The 13,387-nt window shown below is 37.1% G+C and overlaps 1 protein-coding gene across 4 annotated transcripts in view; it reads left to right on the forward strand.

Annotated features, from left to right (window-relative positions):
- The window catches only part of LOC149172188 (actin-related protein 8-like), a 593,626-nt gene that overhangs the window by 258,971 nt on the left and 321,268 nt on the right, over positions 1 to 13,387 (forward strand). For all 4 annotated transcript variants that reach the window (XM_089424239.1, XM_089424240.1, XM_089424242.1 and 1 more), the window contains one exon: positions 1,965 to 2,046. In XM_089424239.1, the coding sequence (XP_089280365.1) occupies positions 1,965 to 2,046 (82 nt within the window). The remainder of the gene's footprint in view (positions 1 to 1,964; positions 2,047 to 13,387) is intronic.

Consider the following 13,387-nt stretch of genomic DNA (forward strand, 5'->3'; position numbering starts at 1 on the left):
AGTCACCCAATAATCCATGCCCAAGAAAAACAAGCATAAGCACCCGTTTGCACAATGAAAAACATACCTTTTGGATTGGATTGCCACCTTCTAACATATGCTCTCGACAAATGGGCGTGGGGACATATGACTGATGAAGGTAGCAAATATCAATGGCACAATGTATTGGTGGCTAACAGGGGTTGTTGGCTGCTGGCCAAAGAGAGGTCTAGGAGAAAAAATTCTCCTATTGGATCACCCACTTTGGTGGGTATCAAAACCCACATATGCTTGCATCTATGTGAAAATGGACTTTAGCAAAGGTTTTACTGCAGAAATCAAACTGACAGGTCCAGATTATTTATGGGTACAAAAGTTGGACTATGAAAATATTTTCTTCTGCTATAGAGCTTGTTACAAAACAGGGCATTTGTTCAAAAATTGTCCAGAAGTTGGGAAGACCAAAGCCAGGAAAAACAGTTGCAAATCAATATGATGGGAAGGTGCTGAATCAAAACATTATATGATATTTAAACAAGATCTCCCCTCAGATATCAGCAAAGAGACAAATCAGAAAGAGACAACAAAATCTAAGAAATCCCCTCAACAGGCGCATGGAATCTCAGCAGCAAGCCAAGAGGAGGCAGAATGTATAAGGGAGACTATTGACAATCTTGAGATCTCTGGTTCCCCAAATGCTTCTCTTAAAAACAGTTCTGTAAGGAAATTTCCTTCGGCTGATCTCCCAAAGGAGGGCAAGGAAAACTTGGAGTTTTTTGGTGCCTCCTCTATCTCTTCAGAAAACAAGACTAAAATTCTATCTTCTTGGGAAGATCAGGAAGAAGAGGGATGAACCACATAAGAATCATGATGATGTGGGCAAGAACCGAGATAACAAGCAGAAAAATGGTCCTCCAGACATAGAAGATAATGCAGGCTGGATCCAAGTGAGGAAAAATGACAGATATACTTCACCAAGGAAAACAAGAAGTCAAATGAAGCTAAACAAAAACGAGAAGCCAGTCAAAGTTAAAATGACAAAAAGTTAAGAATGGGATGCAAATGTATTTGGATATTAGGGGTCTTCTGGAAAATCTTTAGTTGGAATAGGAACAATTTTTTTGTTTTGTGGAGCTCCCGACTAAGGATTTGGATTGATCCTGCGTGTTCAATCTCAAATCCTCATGGAATTTTAGCATCACTTCTTTTAGAAGAATTGTAATGGCTCTGGGCCTGATCCCATAGCTTTTATTATAATTTGAAGTACCCATTTCTGTTAAAAAAATAGGGACACTTGTCAACTCTGGGTTGAGCACGGAAGGAATTACACATCTCCCTCATACCGATTTGTAGAATGTGCCTCTCGATGCAATAATGTCATTTCTTCCCTTCGATCTACATGTCAAGGTTCCCAAGTTTTAATAGAATTTAAAGTAAACTTTGAATTACAGTAAAATTATAGCTATCATATAATTATTTTTGTTGTGCTTCATATCCTTCTTTTGCTTTTCTCATGCTTAGAACTTGCAGGTGGTTTTATCTCTATATGCTGATTGACAAACAAGTGATCGAAAAGTCACTTTCATTCATAACCATTCTTTTATTTAGTTATGCCCTTTGGCCATAATCTGATTTATTAACATAACAAGAATTATGAATCCATTTATTTAAATCAGGTCATGGCTTTAAACTTCTGTTTAAAAAACTGAGGCAATTTAGGTATGCAACAAAGGAGCTATTTGGTGGAGGGCATATGTAAAAGCAAGATATTTATCTAATATTTCAGTTTGTGTGATAGTTTTTTTGTTACAGCATTTCATTATAGTGATGTTCTTTCTTCTCGTTTATCTACATCTCAAGATTCCTGGGTTTTAATAGAATTCTTAAACTAAACTCCAAATTAGAGTAAAAGTTTAGTTATCATATAATTATTTTTGTTGTGCATCATATCTTTCTTTTGGTTTTCTCATGCTTAGAACTTGCAGGCAGTTTTAGCTCTATATGCTGCACGACAAACATCAGGAATAGTTATCAACGTTGGCTTTCAAGTCACTTCTGTTGTTCCAAGTAAGTTGGACTGTTGTCTTAGCTGCATGCTTGTATGTCTAAAGCCCTAGTTTCGGATGAACAGGTTTAGCACTCATAATTCATTATTTACTTCAATTTTCTCAAATGAAGGACACCACCTCTTGTCAGGAATTTTAAATGGATAATACCCAAGTGAAAAAATTATTAAATAATGCTTCACCATGCAATTACAAGTATATGAGTTGTATCTTACATTATTTTTATGATCCAAGTATGATCAATTCTGTTACTTTCCAACCCTGTAATTCAAATGTTGAAAAGTCCTTTAACAAGTGGAAATATAGGGGCACTTATAAAGATTGTCCAATGTCACAATTATAATACTTCCTCTCACTTTAGGCTAGTTCTTTTCTAGGACAAAGAGGGAAACCCTAAAAAAGGGTGTTTGTTGTTATTCCTTTAGGAATAAAAATGGATGGTCAAATTTACCAAGATCGTTGCCTATCCAGTTGGGTTATGGAATAAAGATCAATGAACATGTGTGTTTGAATGTGATGAAGAGGTGTATTTAGTCTATTAATAATATGATCTAACCAACCACATGGATCTTCTTCAATATGCAGAAAATTATTGGAAATCCCTTCAAAAGAATCACATCACAGCAATTACAAAACAAAGAAGCAATAGCATGCAGCCATCAACAAGAAAAGAACAGCCACAATGTCTTAATATGCAGAAATAATAGCAGCTCCATGCATTAAATGACTAATTATTACGGAAAGAGACAGGGAAGATAAAACCTCTACCTTCATGTCTTCTAAGTTTTTACTGAAGAAAAATTGCCCTTCTTCACAGATTGCACTAGTAATTTGTAAGATTAGTTTCCAGGTGTCAAATTAACCCATGAAAGGAAGAGAGAAAAATGGAAACCTCAGCTTAAACTCATCCTTCAACTCTCCCAAAGATATTCAACGAAGTTCTTGGAGTGGAATTCACTATCTTCCCACCATGCATCTAGCAAATAGAATTATTCTTTATTTATGTCTCTAGAAAAAGGGAAGTTCAAGTCCTTCTCATGGAGCTTATCAAAATTTAGATATATAAAGAGAAGGTTAAGAAGATATTGGGGTTATCTGAAAATAAAGACAAACTAGTGATCTGTTAGTGTAACGCTCCCTCCAACCCCCTTAGACATCCTCGAGCTGTGGAAAGTGTTACTTTTAACTAACACGGCCTCCATGGTCACGTTATGAAGATGGGGTTAGAAAAATCCTTCCTTTTTCAAGTTTGTCAAAGCCCAACATAAATAACACCATCGCGATCAGCTCGTTGAGAGCTTTCTGCTGATATAAATTTTATCTCAATTTGACTCTCAGATAAAAATTTATGCCCTTATAAAGTTTGACCAATTAACTCTTCCCACATCAGTAAGATGCTACCACATGACAACCATGTGTGACCCACATGGCTTTGCCACATCACCCAGAACACCTATTTGGCATCCATGAAATTGTAGTCGTCTGTTCGTGGCACTTTCCACCTCATCCAAATAAGTGTGTCCCACAAAGCCGACCCCTTCATGCAATGCAACATTTTCCTTTGTATCTGTTTTTAGGGGATTTCCGGGTGTGAACATAATTTACACTTTGGCATGCCTCCTAGACCCCTAGACTTCCGGATTACCACGTCTCCAAATAATGTCTAGTCCTCACACGATTAATCCAAAACACTAGCCCCACCTTAGATGTACTTCACATTTTACAAAATCTAGGTCTATTTCGATCCAGGCTCACGCAAGCATTCCACTAGGTTTGGCCTACCCTAGATACTAAATACGAAATCTAGCTTCGTGCCCTTGATCAACCAAACGTTCAACACTCTGGATCTTCGATATTAGACCATATGTTCGACAGATATCCAATCCATTCAACATCTAGTGTTGCCAATGTTTGCGTTGCATGTGAACTCCCAAATCACCTAGATCTCGGATTTGATTTCCAAACATTATGACATCCGGCTTTGCCTAAGCTGGGACCTCAACATATATCAACTCTTACTTGCTTCCTCTGCGAGATATTCAGATTATCTCAAATCTGTTGCATTCCCAAAAATGCACAATTGTAAACTAACTAGATGTTGAGACTCCTAAATGCATTTGCCAGGCCTTAAATACATCCGACCCGAATACAAGCTCCTACCAATAACTTATCTGACATGGGATACAAGTATGATCCTTGCGATACTCAGACAAAAATTCTAAGAACTTCAAGGGACTCTGCGAAGGTTCTCCTTGAAGCCTTGTGTTGCTCAAAATACCAACTTCCACAAGAATGAAACCCTTATTCAAACACTGACATTCCAAATGCTAATCATAGCCATAATGCATTCAATGGGTCTATCAATATTCCTACTAACAAGCACTAAAACAAGCTAAGCCATAGCTCTACTCTGTAAATTCAAATACAACAACATCATATAATAGTATAATACCACAGAATGGATCCCACGCAACACTATCGTATCCACTAATATATCATCCATTGCATCATTGTTAGTCCTTTTCTAAGAAATACATACAACAACCTTAAACATTCAGAGATCCATGATGTCCATAGCATACCAAATAATGGAATTCACCTACCATAAAAATTTGGATGAGTACATCAAGCAATCATCCATAACTATGAAAATATTTTTGCGCTTCGTGAACATATCAACAATACAGAGGGATCCAATCTCCTCATAACCATGGGAATAAATATAAAGGAATCTTATTATAAACAAACAAGAATATCACTTTCCTCCCTTAACAATGTTGATACATACATCGTCATAACACATAACAACATCATTCATAGCGCAACACATATGTAAGCATATACACTCTTTTGTTTATCTTGAATCACTGGAAACTGAGGGAGGGACTTCCACTCTTCACCCTGTTGTCGCGCGGATTGACACGACAACGCTCAGACCGGGGGCTGTCACTCTGATCCCCGGTCTCTCCGTTTGAGCCTGTCTCCCGCGGCTAAGGGGGGTAGACCCTGCGAGGCGAAGGGTACCAACTGTCGACCAGTTGGTTTGGGAGACACGAAATGCTGAAATGACTTTGTTAATTTGGGTGGACTAATGCCTTAAGAGATTTAAATGATTACTAGCTAGATGATATAAGAACATGAACCACAGACAGCAATCATTTATCATCAAATAAAGAGAACAATGTTTTAAAAAATCTAGTAACACCACAAAGCTCTTCAAATAACGATATCCAGCAAACTCAGAGAAATAAATTGCTTTAAATAACGGTGAAACCAGATATCTATTCAGATCTCAGCATGAAAGATATAGCATGAATAAAAAGATTGAAACTGGCAAAATAAATTTTCCACAAAATTTTCAAGAAAAAAAGATTTAAAGCTAAATTTTCCAGCTAAATGCCAATCCTAATTTTTTTTTTTTTTTTAAATAAAATCTAAAAATGAAAACTAGAAATCTAACTAATATCTAAAATTTTAACAAACAAATTAAAGTCTAAATTACGAGCTATAATTACAAATTAAAATGAAAATTTAAAACATTTTATTTATTTATTTATTTATTTTATTTATGAGTTTATGTATAATACAATGTAACTAAAAAAACGAAATATCAAAATCTAAAAATAAAAAAAATGACTAAAACAAAACCCTACGCAACTATATACATATTGAAAACTAAGAGAGAAACGCACGACAGGATGATACGTAATTCAACCAAAGCTAAAAAAAAATTTAACGCAAAAACCATAGATTGAGGAGCTTAATAGCGGCGAAGAAAGGAATTGAATGTCAAAACGCTGAGTGACTCAGCCACCGGAGGAAGAAGCGTAACCCTGGATATTGAAACAATTACCTGTGCGTAAAACGTGAAAATACTTGCGTATATTTCAAATGGAGGGCGTTTTGATGGCGTGCACAAGGTTTTGATGCCCACGCAGATGTTTTTTCAGAAGAATAGGAGTGCGATTACAAGGTGCCACATGCGTGACTGCTCCTTCCAGATATACGCTTTGACTCAGCATAAGATGGAAAAAACGACTGAACGCTGCTGAGGACTTCGACAATGACCCTAGCCGTCAACTGAAAATAAAAGAAAAAGACTGCGCCAACGAAACTATACGCTACATGATACAGCATTTAGTTTTAAGCTTGCCATACATTTCTATCAATTCTGAATACAGAGTTCCAGTCAGAAAGAACAGAACGACGAGCTGATCTGACTTGGGCGGAAAAGAATTAAGCAACAACATAAATCGAAGGAGAGCTGATATGCGCACTATAGTAGAACGATGACCAGAACCGTGACCAAATTTTCAAGCAAAGGATAACGCGTACCTGGCTTACGTAAATGGTAAATGAGCAGAGAAGTTTATTTGAAATGCTCCCTCGACAGCCAACCCAGCAGATGGGTAGACAATCAACACCGCATATAAGGAAACCTTTTCCCGACTTTAACTGCAACCTGCAAGAAGAAAACGAAATCTGGCAGATATACAAAATTTTGCAGTAAACCCTTCAAAAATTGACTAAAATCAAAATTTTCACAGCTCTGGGACAGCCAGATTTGACAATAATTGCAATAATGCTTTCAATATATCAGAAATTTGAACTTTGCTGTGAACAGACAGAAAATCTCTCATGTAAAACAGGAAATAAACTCTTAATGATTAACCCAGGGCCAAAATCAGCTAGGCTCTGCAAAGAAAAGCCTGTGGGAGTCGGCTGGTTCAGCCTAGAACTTCCCCAAACGCCCACCAATATTCTTTACTAAAAGGTTTTCAGCAATTCCAGAGAGTAACACCAGCAAGAATTTTGGACCCCAAAGTCTTCCTTTATTAACCAGAAATCAGATTATAAGAGCTTTTTCAGTACAGACTCACAGATCAGATAAACCTCTGAAATGACCCCTAGCACCGTACTTAAAGGAAATGCCTCCAACGGCTAGTTCGAGTGATCCATGTAGAAATGATCTCGACCGTTGATGAGGATCAAGACATCTCTTGATCTCATCCGTTGATTTATTCACTTAAAATATTATTATTTTATTAGTTAGGGTTTTTGCTTTATTTTTTAATTTTTTATTATTTTTTATTTATTTCATTTTTTAATTTTTACTTATTTTATTATTTTTATTCATTTTTTAATTTTTTAAATTCATTTTAAAATGGATCATCGAACTAAGCCTTCGGAAAACATCACCTAGGACCTAGGACTTAGGACTCATGAGGGGATTTAAAACATTTTTCGACCCTTAGGACACATGACTTTTGCAATTTACATCTTAAGGGAGAAAACCCCTTTAACATAGACCCTCACAAATCACCCAGCTCTGCGACACAACTATAATCTAGCAGACCAACACACTAGGATTCTCCTAAAATTCCAATGACAAAATCAATCCCGGCTTTGGGGTCAGGTTTGAAGGAAAACTTTGCCAATCCGTGGATCGGTGAGACGAAAAACCTTCCGGGACATAGATTATCATCAGAAAGTTAGGTCCACCTAGGCAAATTACATACATGACTCATGTTTGCTAAGATTATTTACAATTAATACATGCAGACTGGGTTTACAATAAAAAAGATCAAGTTGTTGATGATGGCAGGGTGGCACGGACATGCTGATCAGGTGCTGCCCCTTTTTGCCAAAAAAAGGGGGATGTACTGCATGGGTAGTTGACCAGTAGAGGTCAACATCTGGCTCTACTTGGGGACACGTTGCTGCTTGCAGGAATGTGAGAATCCAGAATCTGCATCCATACAACACAAAAATAAGTAGCGTCCATCCAAAAATCATCATATGCATTAAGCACAGGAAAGATAAAAGCTCTTCATTTATTGACTATCTAAAGCAGAAATAAAAATGCGGAAAAAACAAGGAGTAGGGTTAGAAATACGATACAAAAAATGCCCCATGGCATCACATGTGTTCAATAAAGTGCATACTGAGCATTTGCCTGCTTTCAGGCAAATCTGTCGGCTGCTTGTCGGATGTGCCATGTCCAATTTTGCATATGGTAGGACTCTTTCCTATCCGAAAATCAAGCTGCTCGCGGCCGTCTGATGCGTCAAATCTTCTTCTCATTTTCTTCCTCTTGCGCTTTTTCTTTCTGGCAGGATGAATTACTGATGAGCTGGAACTTTCTGTCTCGAAACTATCAGATGAAGTATGCGTGATATGTCTCTCTTTAGCCCGCATCTGATCTTTATCATTCTTAAGTCCATCTTCAATCAACCATCTTTCAACTGAACTAATAACCTCCTCATAATAAGATGGAGCTTGTTGCAACAAATGAGAAGGCTCCTGATCTATTGATGTTATCTGGTTTCTTTCATTTTCCAATTGCTGAAACTTTTGAACCTGTATTCTAATGGCATCCATCTGTCTAGAGTGTTCAACCTTTATAGCACTAATTTGTCTAGCATGATGTTCTTCCATGTCTTTTATTACTTTAACATTTTCTTCCTTTATGTTCATCAAGCAATGCTGCATGGAATTTATTTCTTCTTCATGATTCACTTGCATGTTTCCAATTTCTGTTTCATGTTTAGTTTTCATGGCCTCAATTTCCTTAGCATGCTGATTTTGCGTGTCCTCAATCTCCTTATTACGTTTTTCCAGATGGGTGCGTAAAGTTTTAACATCATTGATAAGATTAGTTTGGTTGCCTTCCATATTTTTCACCAGCATCATTAAATCTTGTATTATTTGCTTTTGCTCTTCCTTTTCATTGTCATTTATCCCTGATTTTTCACTATGATGAACTTGATCTGCAATAGTTCCGGTTGATGACACATTCTGATCTTGAACTCTTTCTTTCTGTTGCACAATTTTAGGGGCAGAAGGCAAGCTGTTTGGACTATCATATCTATCTTTAAAAGCATTGAGAATGTCTTGTAAAGAAGTGAAAAAATCATTAGGAAAATTATTAAACCAATTCAAGGCATCACCCTCTAAAGAATGGACAAATAGACGCATCTTGAAATCTTCATGATTATATTGAGGAAGTCTACAATATATGGTCATTACACAAGTAAACATGTTTAAATGATGTCTAACAGCGACCGGATCATCACCCGAGAACTTAAATAATTTAGAAATGGCCTCTTTCGGAAGATCATTGAGATTATTAGTAAAATGACATGGTTTACATGAATAATCCATGATGAACAACAAGGGATCAAATGGATGATAGAAAGAGATGTCTTCTCAAGAGAATTAAGAGATGAGAGAAGTGGAGTTGCCACTTGAACAATGAATCTGATTCTAGGATCCAAAAAGTAACCACAAGCAGATATGAGGAAAGCTTCTTGTCTGGGAAAAATGAGAAAGTGGAGTCGCCACCCAAACAGGAAACAAACCCAAGAGGCGCTGCTGATATGTGATGAAAAGATGCCAAAATATTGAATCTGCCAGCTCAACTGAGAGATGAGAAAGATGAGAAGATGAATGATTGTCGTTTGAAACACCGAGAACAAAGTGTCTCCGGCAATGGCGCCAAAAAATGTTGTCGCGCGGATTGACACGACAACGCTCAGACCGGGGGCTGTCACTCTGATCCCCGGTCTCTCCGTTTGAGCCTGTCTCCCGCGGCTAAGGGGGGTAGACCCTGCGAGGCGAAGGGTACCAACTGTCGACCAGTTGGTTTGGGAGACACGAAATGCTGAAATGACTTTGTTCATTTGGGTGGACCAGTGCCTTAAGAGATTTAAATGATTACTAGCTAGATGATATAAGAACATGAACCACGGACAACAATCATTTATCATCAAATAAAGAGAACAATGTTTTAAAAAATCTAGTAACACCACAAAGCTCTTCAAATAACGATATCCAACAAACTCAGAGAAATAAATTGCTTTAAATAACGGTGAAACCAGATATCTATTCAGATCTCAGCATGAAAGATATAGCATGAATAAAAACACTGAAACTGGCAAAATAAATTTTCCACAAAATTTTCAAGCAAAAAAGATTTAAAGCTAAATTTTCCAGCTAAATGCCAATCCTAAATTTTTTTTTTTTTTTTAAATAAAATCTAAAAATGAAAACTAGAAATCTAACTAATATCTAAAATTTTAAGAAACAAATTAAAATCTAAATTATGAGCTATAATTACAAATTAAAATGAAAATTTAAAACATTTTATTTATTTTTATTTTTTTTTTTAATTTTTAATTTTTATTTTTTTTATTTATGAGTTTATGTATAATACAATGTAACTAAAAAAAAGAAATATCAAAATCTAAAAATAAAATAAATGACTAAAACAAAACCCTACGCAACTATATACATATTGAAAACTAAGAGAGAAACGCACGACAGGATGATACGTAATTCAACCAAAGCTAAAAAAAAAATTAACGCAAAAACCATAGATTGAGGAGCTTAATAGCGGCGAAGAAAGGAACTGAATGTCAAAACGCTGAGTGACTCAGCCATCGGAGGAAGAAGCGTAACCCTGGATATTGAAACAATTACCTGTGCGTAAAACGTGAAAATACCTGCGTATATTTCAAATGGAGGGCGTTTTGACGGCGTGCACAAGGTTTTGATGCCCACGCAGATGTTTTTTCAGAAGAATAGGAGTGCGATTACAAGGTGCCACCTGCGTGACTGCTCCTTCCAGATATACGCTTTGACTCAGCATAAGATGGAAAAAACGACTGAACGCTGCTGAGGACTTCGACAATGACCCTAGCCGTCAACTGAAAATAAAAGAAAAAGACTGCGCCAACGAAACTATACACTACATGATACAGCATTTAGTTTTAAGCTTGCCATACATTTCTATCAATTCTGAATACAGAGTTCCAGTCAGAAGGAACAGAACGACGAGCTGATCTGACTTGGGCGGAAAAGAATTAAGCAACAGCATAAATCGAAGGAGAGCTGATATGCGCACTATAGTAGAACGATGAGCAGAACCGTGACCAAATTTTCAAGCAAAGGATAACGTGTACCTGGCTTACGTAAATGGTAAATAAGCAGAGAATGTTTATTTGAAATGCTCCCTCGACAGCCAACCCAGCAGATGGGCAAACAATCAACACCGCGTATAAGGAAACCTTTTCCCGACTTTAACTGCAACCTGCAAGAAGAAAACGAAATCTGGCAGATATACAAAATTTTGCAGTAAACCCTTCAAAAAAAAAAATTGACTACAATCAAAATTTTCACAGCTCTGGGACAGCCAGATTTGACAATAATTGCAGTAATGCTTTCAATATATCAGAAATTTGAACTTTGCTGTGAACAGACAGAAAATCTCTCATGTAAAACAGGAAATAAACTCTTAATGATTAACCCAGGGCCAAAATCAGCTAGGCTCTGCAAAGAAAAGCCTGTGGGAGTCGGTTGGTTCAGCCTAGAACTTCTCCAAACACCCACCAATATTCTTTACTAAAAGGTTTTTAGCAATTCCAGAGAGTAACACCAGCAAGAATTTTGGACCCCAAAGTCTTCCTTTATTAACCAGAAATCAGATTACAAGAGCTTTTTCAGTACAGACTCACAGATCAGATAAACCTCTGAAATGACCCGTAGCACCCTACTTAAAGGAAATGCCTCCAACGGCTAGTTCGAGTGATCCATGTAGAAATGATCTCGACCGTTGATGAGGATCAAGACATCTCTTGATCTCATCCGTCAATTTATTCACTTAAAATATTATTATTTTATTAGTTAGGGTTTTTGCTTTATTTTTTAATTTTTTATTATTTTTTATTTATTTCATTTTTTAATTTTTACTTATTTTATTATGGATCATCGAACTAAGCCTTCGGAAAACATCACCTAGGACCTAGGACTTAGGACTCATGAGGGGATTTAAAACATTTTTCGACCCTTAGGACACATGACTTTTACAATTTACATCTTAAGGGAGAAAACCCCTTTAACATAGACCCTCACAAATCACCCAGTTCTGCGACACAACTATAATCTAGCAGACCAACACACTAGGATTCTCCTAAAATTCCAATGACAAAATCAATCCCGGCTTTGGGGTCAGGTTTGAAGGAAAACTCTGCCGATCCGTGGATCGGTGAGACGAAAAACCTTCCGGGACATAGATTATCATCAGAAAGTTAGGTCCACCTAGGCAAATTACATACATGACTCATGTCTGCTAAGATTATTTACAATTAATACAAGCAGACTGGGTTTACAATCAAAAAGATCAAGTTGCTGATGATGGCAGGGTGGCACGGACATGCTGATCAGGTGCTGCCCCTTTTTGCCAAAAAAAGTGGGATGTACTGCATGGGTAGTTGAGCAGTAGAGGTCAACACACCCAACCACAGGCCAATTACACTAATTTTTCTTGCAACTGACCACCCCCGAGCTGAATTCAAAATTTGAGGAGTTAAGTGCTCAAAGGAATTCACACCAATACAAGTCAACCATATCAGTGTTGAAAATATCGGTATCGATAAAATATCGGCGAGGGTCCAAAAATATCTTATCGGCAATATCGGCGAAAATATCGGCAAATATCGGCAAGCATAAAAAATGCATAATTTATTCATTTTTTTTAGATTTTTAAACATATAAAGAAATAACAACATGAAATAAACACATTGGCACATAAATATGAAGAAAGCACTGATATATATGATGTCAAATAGAAATGATACATGAAAGGCGATACCAAATCTTGCTGATCCCTGATAAATGTCCATTCAAGGACTCAAATGTGGAGAACCAATACAAAGTAACATCACATATATAAAAGTATCTCATCATCTTGAGTTACATGTAGCATAACAAATAAAACTAGCAGCTATCTATCTGAAATAACTGCCCTCTCCCCTTTTTACGGGAAAACATGATGGGTTGTTTGCCAGGCCTGCCCCTAGTAGTAGAAGGCCTTGACCCTGACCCTGCCTCTGCACCTAATGTCAAATAATGAGTGCTAGGTATGGAGTTGTGCTCTTCTATATCTATAGCAGATGGTGTTGATGTTGATGCTCCTAAAATGTCCTCCTCCTCCTCCCCCTGCTCCTCCTCCGAGTGCTGCTCCTCCTCTGAGTCCTCCTTCTCTTGCTGCCCTTGTTCTAATGGATCATCTGACTCTAACCATGAAGGTGACTCCTCCAAGATGGGCTTCTTAGACTCCACCCTCCACTGAGACAATACATGAATAGTGTCTAAGGAAATTGCATTTGGATTCATTGGTACTTCTATTTGCCTCACTTGAAGTCAGATGTTGTAATGCACATACACTATATCATTGAGGCGTGCGAACTCCAACCTGTAAAACTGTCAAAAAAACTAATGAGTCTTGACTCTTGACTCTTGACACTTGAAGGTCATAATTTAAAAGTTAAAAATTACAATAA

This window comes from Pinus tabuliformis, chromosome 4_2 (genome assembly GCF_031772625.1).
Source record: "Pinus tabuliformis cultivar Carrire ecotype Pingquan chromosome 4_2, CPIR1, whole genome shotgun sequence".
NCBI classification, from domain to species: domain Eukaryota; kingdom Viridiplantae; phylum Streptophyta; class Pinopsida; order Pinales; family Pinaceae; genus Pinus; species Pinus tabuliformis.